This window comes from Panicum virgatum, chromosome 1K (genome assembly GCF_016808335.1).
Source record: "Panicum virgatum strain AP13 chromosome 1K, P.virgatum_v5, whole genome shotgun sequence".
Taxonomy (NCBI): domain Eukaryota; kingdom Viridiplantae; phylum Streptophyta; class Magnoliopsida; order Poales; family Poaceae; genus Panicum; species Panicum virgatum.
The window spans coordinates 6,106,882-6,127,873 of record NC_053136.1 but is presented as its reverse complement, the minus strand read 5'-3'; the positions used below and the strand labels follow the sequence as shown (position 1 = coordinate 6,127,873).

Sequence of the window (20,992 nt, the reverse complement as noted above, 5' to 3'; positions counted from 1 at the left end):
TCTATTATTATCGCATACAAACTAATCCCTTTCTTCTTTGCAATTTAGAAACTGCAGCTGCATCACATTTCCATTCAAAAGGAGCATGACAACCTTCTATTGCTTCTATGTGAGTGAAATGTGCATTTTGTTGTACTCCTATATATTAGAATGCAATTATAAGTATATCCCAGAGGAGGGTGATTCAACCATGGTGCATTGTTTTAGGGCCCCGGACTTCTAAATTGATATGCATTTTTTCTGCCGTTCCGCTGAGGACTAGATATATACTAGATGGATGGATTAGAGGATGTACATAGACAATGTGGTATTTTAAATATTTCCACAAAGCACTCATGATATTTGTCCGCTAAATTTTAGTTTGCTGAAGTTGAGTGAGTGGGTAGATATATAGGATTGTTGCATATTGGTATAATAGAAATGGGCAAAAGAAGTTTTGAAAACAAACTTGAGCGTCGGAGCCTTTTGTGGCGAATATGATGATTTATGTTCTAATAATTGAATTGCATATAAATCAAAGAAAACCATACATACAGGTATAAACTAGAAGGCACTAAATGTATTATCTAACACATACATATATATATATACATACAGATTAATAGAAAAAACATCCCTACGTATACGTATACCCATCACCATTAAGCTATGTGAAATTATACATAAGTAAAGAATCATGTACTACCTATAATCAAGAAAGTTTTAATACAACCATAACAACTCCATCAAGGAAAACAAATTCCATCCGTACCACACCACCGAGGTGATTTTCATTTATACCTCTAGGTAAGCTATATCTTTACATATCAACTACCTATATAACCATACATCATTCCTTCTTCATAATTCGCCCCATCTTGATCAGATTTCCGGTGCCAAAACATCACATGTCATAAATCTAGACCATCATATATAATAAGTCTCTCTTATAAACCCCTCTATTAAGTAAGGAAAGAAGTAAACAACATTTTAAAATTGGACATAATACACTAACAATTTCTAACATGTGATCAACTAAACCAACTTAGTGCACTCTTAGGATAACAAGAGATATGCATATGCACTACAATTGCTTCCTACCATTACAACCATTACCTAGGTAACAACACGGTTTACTTTCATTTCACTGCTATTGTTGTTTTGGGCACTCCTCTACTCCTTTTGCCTCTGTCAAATAAGATAACACAAACTAGTGATTGACTAAAACTTTATAAAAATATAGTACTTGTAGAAATTACAGTATATTTACCTTTTGCTTTAAGCCTCTCAACTTCATCCTGGGTGGCAAGAAGCCTATAATAATAAGTATTTAATTACATTAGAAAAAATTGTTTCTATTAAAAATTTACCAATCCTATAAATAAATAAATAAATTTATTAAAAATAGGTACTTACATTTTCTCTAAACTATTAATACGTTCTAGCAACTCCTTTTCTCTTTGTGTTGCTCCTTCAAGCTGCAGCCAACAATATTACAAACCTTTCGTTAAAAAAAATATTACAAACCAACATTTTAATGTGAAATGCATATACAATATACGTAAAGCTAGGATCAAAGTTGATTAAGCAAATAAATAGTAATAAATCACAATCACAGAAACATCAAACACAAGAACCTCTAGAGTAGCTAGCTCCAAAAAATTGGGTTATGTCATTCAACATTTAACTGAGTGGTTTCACAAAAGGGAAAAAATGGTATGTGCGAGTTTATGGTGCTCCCATGGATGCAAAAATTTGGATCACACATACACTTTGAATAATTCCGAGACTGAAAAATCTCTAATAAGTCTGCAATTTTGTAACGAACGTATAAACTAATAACAAATACAACCAACAAAGTTAAGTTTCAAGAAGGCTATATATAAACCCAAAAAATTATCGATATAAAGTTTACAACAAAATATTTATGGTATTCTGTAACTAAAAAACTAAATATAAGTAGAAATAACATTGATGAAAACATACCTTGCTATAATCATGTATCACTTTAAAACGACCCTTTTGAAAAGCAGTTTTCTCTAAATATTCATCAACATCCTTGCAGGTAGAAACTACACAAAACACAACATCCTTACTTGTCTTGATGTACGTGTCAGCTAAATTCAATTTTGTCTCTAGAACAATGCAATGGATTATATATATTAAAAACAATAACAAAAATAATCATATATTGCATGTTATATTAGGTTAAAATTGTTCTTATATAACTATATACATGTCATTTTTTAGTTTGAGAGTGAAGAATTTCAAACATGCCTGCTCTTGTCAGTTGCTTAGTAGGTGACATCGAATGAATTTCAAATGACTCATTGTGCAAAAGACCATTTGGGCTTCCTTTATCAAGCTGTTTCACACTGATAGAGGCAATAATGTTAGGAAAAAAGATAATTCTAATTTAAATATCTATGTAATGTTAAGACAAATAAAACAATTTATGCTTGAGCAAATAAATCAGTGTTTGCTACAAGCCTAGGTATAATTATAGTTCTTTATTTATGCAAATAAATCATATTGACATAAGAGTTTTGTGGAGGAAAATCATCGCATTAATGATAGAAATTAGCATAACATTGAAATGAATCTAAATAAAACCAAGTAACCTTTGACATAAGGACATTGGACTTGTCGAATTTGATTTTCCTGAGCCATCATCACCAGTGTTCTGTTATTGCAGCTTCACGTCATACCAACTGATAATACTTAAAAATTAATAAATATATAAAATTGATGTACCATTCTCTCATCGTTCATTGGGCAATTCCGTGCTCTAAGATCTTGTAGTTGGGTACTTTCATCAACAATATCAAGTTCAAATAGAAAGCGTAAAAAGTCCTCTGCTTCATTCTCATCGGGGTACTACAATTAAACAAAAGATTAGTCATGAAAGTAAACAAACACAAATTTCATTCAAAAATATTTAATAATTAGGTGCATACCAATGCTGCTTGTGCTTTTAAATCTGCAATATCAAAGTTCCACTCACTCACACCCCGTCTATACTCTTCCTGTTGGAGAATTTTAACTCAAAAATAATTAATATAATCTAGTACAATGTACTTAAAAATTGATATTGTGCACAAATGGATTAGAGCCTTAATAATTAAGTAGAGATAGTTGAATGATATGTTATTAGAACATATAAGGAAAAAAATGTAGTGCAACAAATATTTTGAATATCTATTTCAGCAATCAAACCTGTGATTCGGCCTCTTTGCATTTATCATGAGGTTTTTTATCTGCCTGCAACTTTGCTTCATTCTCCTGCTTGAAATAGATGAGACCGCATAAATATTATTCACAATACAATACATGATGATATCTTTCCAAAAAAAATGTTTCTTTGTACCTTTATAGTTTGCATCCGCTCAGCCAATGATGGCAATTTATTTATCATGCATTTCACGGCATTATGTTCTGACTTTGCTTTTCTGAAAAATGGGTGCTTTAATAGCTTTTTGGCAGACGGCCTCTTTGTTGGGTCTTTTATTAGACAAGTGGCAATCATACTCTTAAAGGACTACGAAACAAAGAGAAATAAATCAATATTGTCACACTAATCAACTGCTAATAAAATGTTAAAACCATACATCTGTAAACTTCTTCTCCTTTGTGTTATGAAGTGATGGAGGAGCATGTTGCAACGTCATGAGAAACACCTATATAGCATTTTATAAACCTCATTTAGTCACATTATCATGACATGTACAGTAAATGAATGTGATACATACCTTTGCTGGAGGTTGGCTAGAAAATGGTGCATGACCAATAGCAAGTTCAAGTGCAGTTATGCCAAAAGACCAAATATCCGCCCTATAATTATTTTTAGATTAAGAAAATTAACAAATTAAACAAATATGGTACCCCCTCCGTTCCAAATTATAAATCATTTTGATAAATCTAGATACAATAGCTTTTACTATATATCTAGATATACACTATGTCTAGATATGTTGCAGAAACTATATATCTAGATTTGTCAAAATGACGTACAATTTGAAACAAAGGGGGTAGATCGGTATATTATAATAGTAACATGGTAAATAAATAATATATACTTGAAATCATAATCCTTTTGCTCCATAACTTCAGGGGCCATCCTTCAGAAAAAAGTGGAGAGCAATGTTAATATGTAAGCAAATCTCAATTAGTACATTAATTACAAATAAAAGATTGATTAATTGATGATATTTAGTAACATGCAATGTGTTTTTGGTAATTACCAGCAAGGCGTCCCAACAAGTGTCTTCCTTTTGCCATGTCTATTAATTATTGAATCGTAAAGGCTCGCGGTAACTCCAAAATCTGATAGTTTCACTCCTTTTTCTTGATCAAGTAGTATGTTTCCAGCCTGTGCTCATGCATGAAACAAATACCTTCTTATATTATCAAATTTCTCACAAGCTATGAGCAGCATATAGAGTTCATAGGTACATTTTTATATTAATCACGTATAATTAATTGCTACATATAAAGCACTGAAAAAGGTGCATATGTACCTTTACATCACGATGTATGTGGCCATTTTCGTGAAGGTATTCTAAACCCTTGAGCGTTTCACGCAGCACAAATGCTATGAAGTTCTCATCCTCAAACCCTTTCGGGTACGAAGACTTCATCAAGTGGTAGCACGAACCTCCGGCCATATAGGGCATTACGATCCACAAGGCTTCGCCCTCAGTAAATGAGCAGTATGCGCTAAGAAGATTTGGATGGTCAATCATAATCATGGTCTTCACTTCCTCGGAGGCGTTGTTCTGCACGCAAAGAAGAACATGTAGTAGTGAACCAATGCAAGTTATGTGCTCCTTAACTCTTGTCTTGGGTAGCAACTGATTTTTTTTTTGTTTGCAAGTCTTATACAATGCAATTCTTATCCTCTTAATCTAAACTGTTTATTAATTTACGCAACCGATCTCATGAATTGGTACTATTATCACATAATAGCATATGCCAAAAACCTTGGTACACAAGAACTGATTTAATTTGTTGTGCAAATGATGTGTTTCAAAGTTCTTATTTCTGCCGTTAGCATGATGACAAGAAATCAGCTAATAAGCAAGGTTTAATAATTTGCATGCGTGTCCATCATGCATGATGCGTTGAGTGGATGATGAGGGAGACGTGACAACGTCGAGTGAGGGGAATGAGAGGCAGGCCGCTCGTACGTACCACGTCGGACTCGGTGCGCTGCGCCATGTTCATGATCTTGACGGCGACGACCTCGCCGCCGAGCGGGCGGCACCGCGCGCGGCGCACGACGGCGGTGGCGCCGTCCCCGATGGGCTCGAGCAGCTCGTAGTCCGCCGCGCGGATGGGGAACTCCCGCTTCCTCCCCCTCCGCGTCAGCGGGCCGCTCTTCTTCCCCTTCCACATGCTGCTGCGCTGCGTGCCTACCTCCAAGGCCTAGGCGGCGGCGTCACCCGGCCGGCCCCGGCCCGGATCAAGAACCACCACGCGCAAGGGAAGGGATCCAATCCAGCCGATCAATTGTTCCTATATATCTCCGCGCATGCAGCAGCTGGGCGCGCGATGTGATGAGATGAGATGAGATGAGAGAGTGGGGGAGGCAGGAGGGATCTAGAATTCTAGACTAGAGGGGTGGGTGGATCCATGGGGGCGGGCCGGAGGCTTTAGGCGCGACGCGCGGCGGTGAGGGGGGTCGGGACGAGGGCCGCGTGCCCGTGCCCGTGCTTTCCCGTGAGCGATCGATCCCAACGAGGACTCGAGGAGAGGACGACGGGGAAGCGGTGGCCGTTGCCAGATATTTATATCGATCGCGCCGGGACTGGATGTCGTTAGTTACTCGTTGGAGAGCTGTGAGCACGGGGTGGGAGTGGCCGTCGCGCCCGCCCCTCAGGATGGATCCGGGTTCACGGGATGGATGAATGGATCGCCGACGACGGACCGACATGGTCATCCCTGCAGCCCGTGACCCGATCGACCGCGCCGTCGCGACAGCAGGGGCCATGCAGGTGCAGCCGTCGATCCGTGACGTACACGAACGCACGCGTCCCGCGACGGCACCGTCTTCTTATTCGACGCACGCGTGAGCGTGACACGGGTGAGCGGCGGCGGCGGCGGCGTCGCCGACGCCACCCGTGCGTGCGTGCGGGGGTCAGCAGGTTCAGCGCACCCGCATAGACGCCACCCGTGCGTGCGTGCGGGGGTCAGCAGGTTCAGCGCACCCGCATACGACTGCATGGGTTGTTGCCGTCGTCCATCAGTAGCTAGCAGGATCATCAGCCGATCGGAGGAGAAATCTGTTCTACGGACTACGGCTGGCCGGCCCGTGCCCGTGCCCGTGCCCGTGCATGCGTGCTCGGCATTGATCGAAAGGCGAGCGCGATCACGGCGCAAAGTTAAAAGGGGATCGCCGGCGATTTTCCCCACGCCGGCCGGGCGGCATGTGAGCGGAACAGTATACGCGCGCCTTGCTGTCCTCCCTCCGTACTCTTCGATCACCTACCTGACCAGGTCAGGAAAACTCGATCAGAATCAGATCGTGGGCCTGCGTAAATTAAAGTAGCCCTTCCAAAAAAAATTAAAGTAGCTAGCAATCGTGTGTGTATAGCCCACTGACTGATACACACAGCTGCGGTCTTTTTCTCACAAACAGACAACTTGACTGTCTGCACAGTAATTAATTCATTTTTTAACACACAAACTCATGGGGATCTGGTGCATACTTGATTTTTGTAGCCATTTTGTTATATACACGAGACAACACATAATACATTCAAATAATTCGAGCTCTGCCGTTAGAGGCCAAATTTGAGGATGTGCTTGAAAGGAAAAATGTAGCCAAATGTCAGGTCTATAACTTTTATGTTGAGCGTTTTTGATATTTACATGTGAAATTTGGAGATCCAAGGGCTGCAAGTTTCGGGTTCATAGAGAGTGCAACTCAAATTCAGAAAATGCAGACTAAGTCCGACGCCCTGTTTGAGCAAGATATAGGTTGAATTAAGCCATGTGTATGTAACAGAAATTGAAGAGGAATATGAATTCTACAAATTTCCTATTGGCCGATTTCAATGTTCATACACAAATTTTGGAGATCTTTGGGCCTGAAGTCACGGGTTCAGAAAAGAAAGGAGCAGAACACAACAGAAAACAGGGCAGCTCGAGCTTATCCATGGCCGGCATCGTCAGTCGGTTCCCGTGTAAATTCAAAGCACTCCACGCATCCTACATGCAGGAGAATAGCACAAGAAGCACTAGCATGAGGTGGCCAATCCTGGGGCGGTGCGAATTCAAATAAAAACCACCGTGAGACAGCCATCTTCAACCTCCCGTGAAACCACCCTCAGATAGACCTCGGCTCGGGCCGCTATCCAACTCCAGCTCGGGCTGCTATGGAGCGGGCTCGGCTCGGCTCATTGACAACCCTCCGGCTCAGGGCGCTAAGGGCCTCAGGTTCATCTCCTCCGACCCCTCTGTCTCTGTTTCTTAAACCCTTTCCCTTCTCTGACTCTTTCCTCCCTTGGTCTTCCTTCCCTGCCGGCGACGCCGACGACTCAGCGAGCGGCGGCGCTATTCCTCACATCTTCGCCCCCAGCCCTTTGCCGCCGACGAGCATCCACCAGATACGCCACACCTGCCCCACTTCTCTTCCCTCCTGCTGTGCGAGACGGAGCATCATCCCAAACTGTAACGAAACTACCTGTGTTGTGTCCGCATCTGATCAAGCACGACACAACACAACCCTATACGGCAAGCTTCTTCCCTCTTAATCCTAGGACCAATTTGTTTCGTGCTTCAAAGCTTGGAACGATTCTAGAGTTGTTTTTCTAACGAAAGTAGTAGTGCCCTTGCAATTGGAGTACTCATCTGACCACTGAGTTGTGATCTTAAGGTTATCGATTTCATCGTGGAATTACTTTTCGATCTTTGATATTCTTTGCAGGACAGCTCTTCGTTAGTGGAAACAGTAACCAGAGCATGATGAGGAATTCAGAGCTTTGACTGCCTGAGACAGTTGCTAAAAGAAGAAACATACAAAAAATTTCACTTTCCGATCTCCCAATGGTATTCAAGCTGATCTCATATTGAAATTAATTATGTGGCAGTATGTTTTCTCGAACTAATATGATTAATCATATACTGCACTAGTATTTATTTAGTTGTAGGTGTTGAACACTTCAGTTATTTGTTTTTTTTAACATAGGATGTTTTATCAGCGATATTGTCGCTGTTGCCAATAAATGACACTATAAGGACAAGTGTATTGTCAAGAAAATTGAAGAATGTTTGGTGCAGCCACACCAACCTAACTTTTGATAAAGTTACAATGAGGACCACTTATTTCAAGCCCTCCACTGGTCATTATGGATGGCTTAGGGATCACGAATTTGTTACAAAGGTTGATACAGTCCTGCGGCAGCACAGTGGAACGGGGGTTGAGCGTATGGAAATTAAGTTTATGTTGGACAGTAAGCATGCAGATCATATTGATAGATGAGTTAACTTTGCAATTGTGTCGAAAGCAAAGAAGTTTGTTGTTCTTAGTTTATCAGATCAGCCTAAGATTGCATTTTTCAGACTGTTGGCGTATCGAAAAAGCGGATAGTCAGAGAAGAAGCATATAATTTGATTTCATAGCTTTTCATACCCAGCAATGGTTCGCACTTGCAGTGTCTAGAGCTCATGAGTCTATCTCTGCATCTACCTTCTGATTTCAAAGGATTTCTGAACCTCAAGAGTCTTTCCTTGGTGGATGTGAGCATCACAGATGAAGATGTTGCGCGTATGCTATCCAAACACAACCTTCTAGAGTTTTTTGAGATTTCGTATTGTAGAATGGTTACTAGCATACGAATACTTCATCCTTTGAACCGGTTTAAGCATTTGGTAGTGCATATCTGCCCAAAATTGCAAGGCATTGAGCTGAACTGTAGTCCAACAGCACTCAAGTATGCTGGCACCATGGTTCCTAATTTGATATTTGCTTCAACATCAAGGCTCAAAAATATTGATGTTGTGATCTTGACTTACCAATCTGCTCTTCCTACATCGTCACTAGTTTTCCAAGTACTTCGCCAAGTCTCGAGACTCAGACCTTACTTTGTTACGAGCATGAGGTTCGTGGATATGTCCTCCTATGGTCCTATTCTGTGCATATATCGCTTTTCACGATTTTGTTTTTCATTTCTGTTGCAGAGAACTATTTTATCTGAAGGGCCTTTCAAATTTACTTATCTTTGGAATTTGAGGTTGGAGTTAATTATTCATGAGTATGAAATCATAAAGATCGATGTCCTTGATTATGCTTATCTCCTAAAGATTGTTCCTTTCTTGGAAATGTTGGAGTTGTCTGTAAGTTTGTTTCATTGTAGCTTTCAAATACAGATTTTGCATATGATTATTTTGATGGTGTAAAAAATACCAAGAACAAAACAAATTACAAGGATTGTGATTCATTCATGTTTCCTGTTGAGCATGGTATTGCTAGAAGTGAATTGTGACATGCTGTAGTTTATTAGATTTTGTTCTTCTTACCATGTATAAGGTGGTGTGCCGAGCGCGACGTGTGGGCTGGGCTTAGGCGTGTTTTGCGGTTTTCAATCTCTGTTGATGACTAGTAACTAACGCTAAGTGATGGCTATAAGTGACTAGCAACTGATGATTGATGGTTGGCCACAAATAACCAGGAACTTATGGCTTTCATGGCTAGGGTTATTGGTAACTGACCTGTCATTGCTGCAATTGGGATGCCCAAAAGTCTACGTATGATCATAGCAGGGTAAGAAGGTTCTATAAGACTGGAAAGCAAGTATGAGTATATAATAGTTGTCATGCTTCATGGTGAAGTGTGGAATGTTCTAGAGAAAAAAATATTTGTATGATATAATAAAGATGGAGAAAACTCTAGAATTGTGGTGGACACATGGCAACACCATATGAGCTATGGAGTCCTATATTATTATAATAGGGTCACTCCCCTCCTTCAAGGCATGTTGTAATAGGCATTGGCTCTAGACAGAAAAGAAGTGGTTATATTGAATGATGTGATTCCTTGCTTCACTTCCAAGTTTAATATGTTAATATCGAAAGTAGCAAAACTAAATACTGATATGACCATACTAATAAAACATTCAAGTTTACAGCAAAACTGGGGTATACAACGCTTGCCGCATGTCCAAAAGCAACAGACTTAGCATGTTCAGTAGATATTTTTCCTCCAGGTCTTCAGAAAAAAAACGGCTCTGAATTTTGTTCTTTCCAATATTGCATTTATTTTGCTTAGACCATAGCAGACACAAGCTAAAAGAAAGCTAACACACTCGGAAAGAAAAACCTGAAACCCCAAGCGGACGAAGCGCCAATAAACCTCTAAACTAAAGAGAAAGATTAGAGGACAAAAGCCTTGGTAGCCTGAAATTGTAAGGATAAAAGCATCACCTGTTTCAGCCGCACACTCCAAGTCAGACTACCAAATAAGTGCCACTAGAATTTTAATACTATTATTTAACAGTCACTCACCTGCTAACATGGTAAGGTTTTCAAACATGGCCTACGTTGTCAAAACTCCTCGTCTAAGTCCTCTCCAACGGTTGATCATTATAAAACAAGATTAGAATCAGCATCAACATTATAATAAACGGTAACTACTTATTCATCACTCACCTGGCAGCAATGGTAAATCCTCAAAATTGACGTATTTAGCACTTCCACATCTCAGATGTGTAGGCTCTGATAGGAAGTGGGTTTCTAGCTTAGTTATGTCATTGAGAATGCTGTCCCGGATATCAGTGAGGACGTCACGCTTAATCCTTAGGAGTGCCAGGTTGAACTTTGTGGCCGCTCTCTGCTCCTGCAGCTCACGGTCCTTGAGTTCACCATTTGAACGCTATCAAGGGGGTGGTAGGATGTCTGTAGCTTGAGCGCTCGGAGGGTATCAATGTGCGCTCCAAGATCCATGTCGTCAACCTCTTGCGATGCGATCCCAAACCAATAAATTAAAACCAAATCCGAATTGCATCCCAGCCCCCACCCACACCCTCCAAACAGAACCCAACTGCACCAAATTTTAATGTACCTGGTCCACATTAAGGAATGGGTCAGCGTTGCGAAAAGCCTTCGGGTCGAACGACTTGGGGAGTCTAGGGTCGCCAGGGTCGCCTTCTCCTGGTATGGCATCCAAGTGGTGAATCATGCCCCTCCAGCTTGTCGATCCTCTTGTCAGTACCCTCCACCAAGCGCCGAAGCTCCTCAAGCTTCTGTTGAATGAAATTGAAGGCCTCGTCCTTGCCGGTGAGCATGTCGATGTTGTCAACTATGCCATAGCCTCCAATCTCGCTGATGAGGGCCCAGAGTTCTCGAGCTTCATTGGGATGATGTCAAAACGCTGGTCCTTATCGCCATATCCTTGACGATATGGCGCACCTCGCCGATGGAGCCGACGTGGTGGGTCTTCAAGGCCCTAGCTAGGAGCCTGTTATCCATGTTGTCCAAACATAGAAAAAAGAGTCTATTATGTCGCTAACTATTGCTTCTTCCTCCTGGGTCCAGACTCCATAGGATTCCGAGTGGTTCAGGGAAAAGGTTGGGATGGAGGGAGGGAGGGAGGGAGGAGAAAACAAAGGCGGTGAGGCGTGTGGTGGCCCGAGCTGTATATCTATAGTAGGTGAGCCGCCGCTTCGACCTCCGTCTACCATCGTTTCTCTTGCGCACGCCGTAACGGCACAAGTCTCTCTCTCTCTTTTGAAAAATAGAAGAGCACTGTTTGTCATTTAAAGGAGAAAGTAGAGAAGTCCGAGCCTGACAAGCGTTTGCAGATTACAAATTACAAAACAAACAAAAGAACACAGGGAACAAGTCTCCATCTCCTCGAAATCATCCCACTCATTTTTTCCATCTCCTCTTTGACTGTTAGCTCGGTAGAAGTTTTGCTATTGGAACATAGCAGATAGTGCCTTTCCATCCTTGCTTGATTTGCTTACCCTCTTTCCATCTGCAAGACTCCACCTCCACCTGTAAAACGGCACGCGTGGCTGCTCTGTTGCACTCGCTTGCCGGGCCGCATGTTGCTAGGCCTATTTATCTTTCGTGCGGTGCGATAGAAAGTTGGGAAATCGTACAGCCCAATTGAAACCCAGTATTGCACAACCCAATCGAACAGCTGCCGTAGCGGAGAAGCTGCATCGTTGATTTCAGGAGCGAAGGAAGGCAAGCCATCTGCTGACACATGTTTTTTATTTTTATTATATCTCATTTTGTTTTATTCTACATCAATCCTTGTAATACTTTTATCATCCCATTCAATTTTTTTTTAAAAAAATCCAGTACGCTGAAATAGTATATGCTGAAATATTGAAATAGTAGATTGTATATGCTGGAATTTCATATTAAAAAATTGAATTAGTATGCTAAATTGTTGAAATGCTAAATTAGAAGAATGAAAATATCATATTGGATCAAATTTTATAGCATTAATTCTAAGAAATATTATGATTCAAACATATTTTAAATTAATATGTGGTTTGAGAGAAAAGATCATTTCAATTTTTGAATCCGTTCCCTTCCCTTCCACTCCCTCCACTAGTGTCATGACACGTGAATATCCCATGGTGCTGCCCTTCAATTTTTATTTTTCCGATTGTTGAGAATCAACTCATATAAATTCAAATTTACATGAAAAATCTATACTATAAAGATCTATGGAAATTGAAACTTTTCTCACAGAAAATTGTCTCCGTACCCACCTCGCAACCCCCACAACCCCCTTTGACCCACCTGGAAGCAAAATTGATTGACGAAACGCGGAGGCACACGGATTGAGGTCGCGCGCCCTGTGCAACCCCCGCGCCCCCTCCCGTTTTTTTCCACCGCGCATCCTCGTACCCGCCTCTTGTACCCATTTCCTCATTGGTCTCCTCATGCCGTGATCACCGCGGTTTCCCCATTTCCCCCGCGGCGCGGTGCCCTCGCTCGCCCGGATCGTCGCCGTTTCCCCCGCTCCAGATCGACGCCCAGGCTGCCTTTGCGCGGACCGAGCACGCAGTGCGGTGGTAGATGCCCAGACGCCCCTCACTCGCCTGGATCGTCGCCGTTTCCCCCGCTCCAGGTCGACGCCCAGGCCCCCTTGGCGCTGACCGAGCACGCGCCCAGACGCCCAGGCCGCGGTGGTCGACGCTCAGGCCGCCTTGGCGCTGACCGAGCCCGCGGCACCGTATGAGTGCCGTCCGTGCATGCGGCCATGGCGTCCACGCGCTGGGGGCCAGGGCGGCGGTGGGGGGAGTGGGCCCGGCGAGGCGCCACGGCGGGGCGGGGGCGCGCGGCGACGGCCATGGCGAGGCGGAGACGCGACGCGTGGCGCAAATGTTCTCGTCAGCATAGGGGTACATACCCACCCGGCGTCCTCGACGTCCTCGGCGCCGTCCGGGGTGGTTGGTGGGTGGGGGCGGTCGCCGGCGTGGTCACCGGCGGCCGGGGTGGTGGTGGGCGGCGGCGGGCCTTAGGGATTCGGGTTTCCGGGGGTGCCGAGGTCCACCGGTGTTAGAGGATTCGGCGGCGGCGGCGGCTCGGCGGCGGCGGCGGTTCGTCCGGCGGCGGTGGGCGAGGGGGTGCGACAGCACCCCCGGCCGGGCGGGGCGGGACGGGCGGTGGGCGGCGGCCGGCGGGCGGCGGGCGGCGGCGGTGGCAAACTAGCCGGCGGGGTCGGGTGGGTACCTACCCCTATGCTGACGGTAACCGCGTCCCGACGCGTGGCGGCCCATGGCGAGGCCCCTCCCCTGCTCCGGGTGGCGCGGGGTCCGCGGATCCGGGCGGCGGTGGAGGACCGGCGCCAGAAGGGCCCCCTTCTCGGCGTATTGCTGCGCGGCCTCCTCCGGCGAGGCTTCGGCGTCCGCGACGGCCTCCCCATCACCGGCGGCAGAAGAGGGGCGCGGCGGCGGCATCCGGCCAGGCGCGGTGAATCCCCCGCCATCGCGCGTCGCCGCCGTTGCGACCCCTTCCCCGTCGCTCATTCCTCCAGGTCAGGGCTAGGGTTTGGCTGGCGACGCCCCTTGGCGGCGTCGGCGGCGGCTGGCCCCTCCGGCCTCCTCCTCCCAGGCGCATGCGTGTCCGGCGGCGGCCGGCTGATCCCCTGGCCGGTGGTTCCCTCATCGCGAGCGCAAGCCCAGGACTGGCGGTGCCTGCACCCCAGCATTCTGCGCCGGAATCAGGCCGTCCGCTGGCCGGCCCGCCTCTCCCGCCGCCCAGATCTGCCGTCCCGGCCGCGCTTCTGAAAGGCCACGCCGGCACGCGTGAGCTGACGAGGGACCGGAGCTGCTCGGGCACGCGCGCGTGGCGGGGCTGCGCGCGCCGCCATGGCGCGGTGTGGCGGAGTTGGGCTGCACGCGTGCACGGAGGTCGAGGCGCACCGTGCGGGAGGAGCAGCGGGCGTGGCGCAGGAGCGGCCAGCCGCTTCACATCCAAGCGTCCAGCCGTGACCGGCGGAAGCTGCTACGTGCCCAGCTTGCGGCGTCCAGGCGTGCGGCGCACCCTCCGCGGCCGGCGTTGACGAACGCCTTCGATAACCGGACACCGGCAGCGCCGCGGACGGGGAAGGGCTTGCGCTGCCACCCACGATTGGACTTCCTCAAGAGACTCCAGAGAAGAAAGATCGAACAATTGCAACAAACAAGAACAAGAAGAAACGTTTGTGCTCATAGTTTTCTTTGTTTTCTACAAGAAAGATCGAACAATCGCCCCCAAGGGCAGGCCCTCTACTCCAGCTTGGATATGGCGGAACCATGGCCCGATCTCCACGACAGCTCCAGCTCATCGCCAATCTCCACGGGATCCATGTGAGTTTTCCTCCCTCTTGTCATATTCCTTGTGCGGCCATGGCAGCGCTTCTGCAGCCATGAGTAGAGGATGGGTTCCTGGTGCTAACGATTTTGCATTAGATAAGTGAAAGCTCATGTTCCTGTAATCTTGCCAGCATAAACTATGGTGCTTGTACTGTTCTTGTGTGCCACTACTTAGCAGCTGTGCGATTGAGAGGAGCAGCTACTTAGATTAGATTGCCCACGTGGGAGATGGATTGGGAGGAGCTCGTGCTGTATTTGTGGCTCGGGTAGGATCAGATGATAAGATGAGGACATAAAAAAAAGAGGGGTGTGCTGGTGATTATATTTGAGTTGTTACTTGCCCATTTGGAGGATGAAAAAGAAAGAAGCCAGCTACTGGGATTGCTTGCTTGGTGGAGGGTGAGGGAAGCCTGAAGGTGGAAAGCCAGCTAGAGAATAAGAGGCTGGGAGCATTTGGAATACATTATTCAGAACATGTCACAAGTGCTAGCATATTCTTCAGAGATTGTATTCCGTGGATGAAGTAAAAAAATTGGCATCATATTTATTTTTTTGTTAACCCAATTCATGGTAGTCTTGGCAGTTTATGGTTGTTTCTGGTCAGATATTTCTATTAACTGAAAATTCATTGTAGTTGCTTCAAATTCAGAATTTATTTTTGTCAACCCAATTCATGGTTGTGAATTTGTTATATTGTTATTTAGTTAATAATGTTGTTTAAAATGTACTTTTAGCACAGCGTAGTTTGTTTATCCGACTGTTATGGATGTCAACAGACTCTTTTAGCACAGCGCTTGCACTGCATATACCATATTTAATGGTATTCATTTTTATATATTAAATTACAGATCATATATGATACTAACTTCTTGTGTTAGCAGTTATCTGGAGCTTTCATAGAGGGTTCAGGATTCCATTGGGTTTATGGCTGCTGCTGGTTTGACTCCTCAACACCCCATCATGACCACAGCTGAGTTATGGACTTCCCATGAGTGCCTTCATTTTCCATATGAGAAAGCAATGACTAGGGAGGACTCCATTACTGGCATGTACTATAACTGTTCTGTACACATGCTTTGGGTTGGTGAGAGGACTAGGCAGCTGGATGGTGCTCATGTCGAATTCGTTCGTGGTATTTCAAATCCTCTCGGTGTAAAGGTAATAACCATGCTACCAGAGTAGACTCTGTGGGATAAAATCTTCTGTTAACATCTTTCCATATAATATGTTTCTAGAAATCCTGAAGCTATGCGTCTTAGTTATTGAGCGATGGGTTTCTCATATATGGTCATAAATAGGAATTAAAAAACCATTTCATATGTGAACCAGTAGTAATCTTAGCTATCAGATCTCATCATTTTTCCTGAAAAAAGCTATGAGAGTTGTAGTCTTGTAACATTGAGTATCTTACTGTTGGCAACAATAGTCAGTGCAATGTCCCGTTTTCAGCAATTATAGACAGAAGCTTAATGTCTCAATGTTACGAGATGTGCAGTTGCACTTGTTTCGTTGTCGGCACATTTTAGGTTGCACGTTACGATATGGAGATCATTTTCAAATTTTGATTATTTTCCGAAGAATATTGTCCTTATTAGAGATCCAGAGGAATCCACAAAAAACTTATCCCTGTTTCAACCCAGAAGATACATCAAGTTTCAGTGACCTAGATAAACACGGGTAATGTTAATGGTTTTCAAGTTTTCAATTTCAACAATAGATTTTCCATTCTCCATGTGCAAGTTATGGTCATTTGATCAAATAATATTTAATTCGTAAATTTTCTTCAGTGTACTAAATGGTGCTGAACATATATTGCTTAACAGATTAAGGACTCTTTAGGTACTGATTCCTTGAAATTAGTACATTACCATATTTGTAGTAGGCAGCTTGTTCTCAACAAAATTAGCCCACACCACCGCTTTGTTATTTGCTCTTCATTTATGCAACTTGTTGTAACCAAAATCCATGTTCATTCTACTAGCAAATGGTTGAGCAGGTGGGTAATTGATCTTCTTGTTTCATAATTATCATTTGGATTCACGTATCCAGCAATCATCAAATAAAAAGCAAGAGAAACTTCTGGTTTTAGGTTTCTAACTTGCATCTTTGCTGCTTGTAGAGTTTTAGGCTTTTGTCTTTCTGAAAGCTAAATGACTTCACATCATTCAGTAAGGAAAAAAGTCAAGAGACCTCAATGCGGAAGCTGAAGCTGTAAACGTGGTATGGTGAACTGCTAAGGAAGCACCTGCAACATCTTCAGATGATGCATTTAACTCCAGTTCAGTAACTGCTGCGTAGTTCTATTAAGATTAACAGTCATATATGGCATGCAAGCTACTTTGTTTATCTCTGTTCTGGACAATAGGTTATTTCCTATTTATTTCAATGAAGTAGTGAACTATTCATTGCATGTCGAGTGACATGTATGCATCAGCTATTTTTAAATCACTACTCTGTTTGTCCAGCCATAATCTGGACGGGACTCACTACTCTGTTTGCCCAGCCTAATCTCGACGAGACTCATGGCCATGTATTAGAGAATTCCTTGGTCGTCTTGGATAGTTGGATCTGGTTTCTATTATTCTCAGAAGTAGGTGGTCTATGTCTCGTGAAGTAGATTCTTTTTCAATAAGCTGCTTTAACGCCAAAGAAAGTGAAGTTGATTGTATGTTTTAGTGTGCTATCAAATATTATCTATAGTTTGGTTTAGTGATCTTAACGTACAAGAATACAATCTGAGGGATTTAGGATAAATTAGAGGTGAAGGAAAGTGGCTCATGTGCCTCCGAATTATTAGGAAAGAATTCTCTATGTAGGATGTTAGCGTCCTGACTAACTTCATACTAAAGAGCACGGGAACACCAGAGGAGAAGCAGCTTTCCATTAGTGGGCATAATTGGGGTGGAATTGCAATAAATGGTTAGCCAAGTTTTCTGTGGCATTTTTTTGTGCTACATTGCCTTTTGGCAACCGCTGTTTTGGTTTGATTCCTTGTGCTGTTCTTTCCATTTTAGGGAATATGCTTTGCTTTAATGTCGGTTCAAAGGAAGCATTTCAAGTCTCTCTAGCAGATGTGTCAGCAGAGTCAGATGCAAGGGAAAACAGATGTCGTCCTAGATTTCCATGTCGATGATACTACTGGGAATAATGAGGTATGGTTTACCAGAAAATGTTTCTCTTTATCCTGTCACCTATAATTTTGTTAAATTTTATTGTTTCCATTTATGGGAGTAAATCAAGAAATGGTTTATTTAATCATTGATGAATACCATAATTGCCATATTATTTTATTTCATAGCATCTCTTATTTGTTTACAAATGATTTTTCTCTAATTGATCTTTCAGTTCATTAATGTTTCCCATGCTTAGTCATTAGATAGGCTTTTCAAGTATTTGAATCCATTGACAAAGGCTTTAATTGTTACCTTTACAGCTGCTCAAGTCTTTTCCCCTGCTTTGACTGCAGAAAGATTCACTGATGGATTTAAGTTTCCATGTACCAACTTCAAATACTCAATTTGTTGGAGATGAGCATCGTACTTCAGCGCAGGTGAGGTTGCTTATAAGAACAAGATTACAAAAACATATGCATACATGGTGCAAATCGTGAAAATGTGAAATATGTCTCCCTTTTAGATGCTATGGCAGGCTACATCAGTTCAAATTGACGGTGGGGGCTCCTCAGAGACTGTTGTTGCTACATTCAATGAAATTGCAATTCTTGCACCAAGGTAGGAAAATCTACAGCTGGACATCTGCTCCATTAAACTTAATGTACATTAGTTTTTTTACAAAACTAGCTAATTGCCCCTTTTCCATTCAGAGGTCGATATAGTGTTGAGCTTCATCAGTCATTTTCGCGACTCCAATGACAAGCTAATGATTTCATGATACAGTGTAGCAGTATTCTCTATGGGTTGAATTGTTGAAAGTGTCAATCTTCCAATGCCAACATATATCCTTCGATATGATATGATGCACCATTGAGCTTATGTTTTTCATTTCATCAGTTCTTTCGGATCCAAAATGTATTTGTGTATGGTACCTTATTTACATTGATCCATTTCCTGTAGCGATTTCTTATTTATATGATGAACAGACTGTGATCACCAGATTCTGCATATTTACTCGGTGTGCTGCCATTCTGTTATTTTGTGTAGGACTCCTCCGCTAGGAGCTGATCCACCAGCACCAAGATGTGGACCGATGCCGGCAAAAAGGATCCAGCGGAGCATGACCCTCTTCCATCAAGTACCTACAGGTATGACTCTTGCGCATCTCAGTTCTTGGCTGGTTCATCAAAAGGATGTTCTTATAACCTATCTTATGGAAAAAAAATGTGCTTAATTTTGTCATGTTCCCTTTGGTGCTGAATCGCTTGGCTTGATGAGTATCTGGTGTTTTCAGAATGGGAATGAGGTTGCTAAGAAGTCATTTGTTACACCACCAAGGTTCTTTAGTGTTGACAAGGCGAGGTACTTTTTTTGTCCCTTTTGTCACCTAATTTTTTTTCGTATTTCATTTTTTGCTGCTATTTGCTAATACTAAAGCTACTCTTTTGTATTCAATTTAATAGATTATTTTATTAAAATTTACCTTAAGAACTGATGAACTCCTCATAACCCAGAGAACGCTTGCCTTCAGTGAAAAGGATCTCTGTAAATATTTCAATCCTGGAGACCCTGTAAAAGTCGTATCCGGAGTCCAAGAAGGCGCAACAGGCATGGTTGTTAACGTGGAAGGGCGTATTTTGATCATTTTATCAGACACACTACCAAAGGACATGTGAGATATTCTTGTGTCAGATGTAATAGTACTTGATTGCCGCAAATTCTTTTTTTCTAACCTCCGCATGTTTGCATATTATGTTGTGGAGAGTTCTGAGGTCACCACAGGGATTACAAGAATAGGTTTGTCCTTGGCCTTCTGTGCTGTCGCATTTGCAAATAATTTTGCAATCCAGAGCTCTGGATTGGATAGAACGGGATCAATCTTCGTCTTGAAATGCTTGCAGGTGGAGAGGCTGGCAACTGACTTTGGTCCTATTTACCAGATGTTTTGGTGAGCGTCTCTAGGGGAGGGGATGAGGTCAGAAGACGATGGAGACGAACTGATTGCCACTGCAATGAGCTAGAGGCTGTCAGGCCGAAGAAAAACGAGAAGCTCAAGATAATGAACGGGTCCATGCGTGGAGTCACGGGGAAACTGATTGGAGTTGATGGGTCTGTTGGCATCGTGAGAGTGGAAGGTAGCTTAGACGTGAAAATAGTTGACGTGGTTATTCTAGGCAAAGTGGCTGCTTGAGGCGCTGTACAATCGATATTCTTAGTTTAATACCCAATCTAACTTATCGTACTTTAGGGGAGTACCCATGGATACCAAAAATGTACCTTTTTCCGAAAAAGACGGCAAGACCTTTGCCACACATAGCATATTATTAGACAGAGAAAGAAGTAAAAGGGGAAAAAAATATAGCTGAGTCGACTCAAACATTGCTAAAAAGGCTAAACCAGCACGATTTGTTGTGCTGGATTCCCCTGTCGATTTTGATCCATCCTGACATGTCGAGAGGTTTGACAGTTCATGTTTAATAATATAAAGTTAAAAAACATATATGTTGCTAAAAAACATATATAGTAGGGAGAAAAATATTAGCATTTAAACTAAAGGTTGGCGCGCGTGGACAATAATATAAACAAGAAACTAAGTTATGGGGATTTAAGGGACATTTTTGGAATTAGGAAGTAAATGGAAATTAGGAATTAATTATTGTGCAAGAGTGATGTCATCAAGATATATAATTGAGAAATAATCAAATGTATAAGGCAAGGATTATATTTTGAAGTTAAAATAAAAGATGATAGATTTTACGGATCAAAGATAGTGAAGATCACAAATTTGAATATAATGGAATACATTGAACAGCATAATTATTTTGCTAAAAGAAAAAGTCATGTCTACTGCATAGGCATGAGATCAACGAGTATTGAGCTTGTACGCAGGTACGGAGACATTGCGCCTCAAGATTTCTAAAATTTGAATATAATGGAATACATCGAACATCATAATTGTTTTGCTAAAAGAAGGTCACGTCTACTGCATAGGGGCATGACATCAACGGGTATTGAGCTTGTATGCATGTACAGAGGCATTGCACCTGGCAGACTTGCAGAAGAAATGATGATGGCCTTGTTTGG

The 20,992-nt window shown here is 43.0% G+C and overlaps 1 protein-coding gene and 2 pseudogenes across 2 annotated transcripts; 2 read left to right on the top strand and 1 right to left on the bottom strand.

Moving 5' to 3' along the window:
* Positions 1 to 641: 641 nt before the first annotated feature.
* Positions 642 to 5,713, bottom strand: LOC120671304 (serine/threonine-protein kinase BLUS1-like). 2 transcript variants are annotated; one of them, XM_039951632.1, is made up of 16 exons: positions 5,170 to 5,708; positions 4,497 to 4,754; positions 4,221 to 4,348; positions 4,056 to 4,097; positions 3,729 to 3,810; positions 3,588 to 3,656; positions 3,347 to 3,517; positions 3,196 to 3,261; positions 2,937 to 3,005; positions 2,734 to 2,856; positions 2,601 to 2,662; positions 2,257 to 2,354; positions 1,966 to 2,051; positions 1,396 to 1,457; positions 1,250 to 1,293; positions 642 to 1,167 (listed from the first exon to the last, which is right to left on the bottom strand). In XM_039951632.1, exons 1-16 carry the CDS (start codon positions 5,371 to 5,373, stop codon positions 1,130 to 1,132), a joined length of 1,602 nt encoding a protein of 533 aa, XP_039807566.1. In that variant the 5' UTR covers positions 5,374 to 5,708; the 3' UTR covers positions 642 to 1,129. The 2 variants fall into 2 exon arrangements, with proteins under 2 accessions (XP_039807566.1, XP_039807622.1); XM_039951688.1 differs by lacking the exons at positions 642 to 1,167; positions 1,250 to 1,293; positions 1,396 to 1,457; positions 1,966 to 2,051 and having other exon boundaries at positions 2,257 to 2,640; positions 5,170 to 5,713.
* A 1,709-nt stretch (positions 5,714 to 7,422) lies between these two features.
* On the top strand, positions 7,423 to 9,436 carry LOC120671431 (annotated as a pseudogene).
* Positions 9,437 to 14,735: 5,299 nt separating this feature from the next.
* Positions 14,736 to 20,285, top strand: LOC120651984 (annotated as a pseudogene).
* The last annotated feature ends 707 nt before the right edge of the window (positions 20,286 to 20,992 follow it).

Bases quoted from the DNA above. Each gene is read 5' to 3' on its own strand.
- LOC120671304 (XM_039951632.1), bottom strand. From the start codon at position 5,373: ATGTGGAAGGGGAAGAAGAGCGGCCCGCTGACGCGGAGGGGGAGGAAG. The intron at 4,349-4,496 runs GTACATATGCAC...GCATGAGCACAG, and splicing joins ACATACATCGTGATGTAAAG to GCTGGAAACATACTACTTGA. The intron at 3,262-3,346 runs GTACAAAGAAAC...TATTTCAAGCAG, and splicing joins AGCGGATGCAAACTATAAAG to GAGAATGAAGCAAAGTTGCA.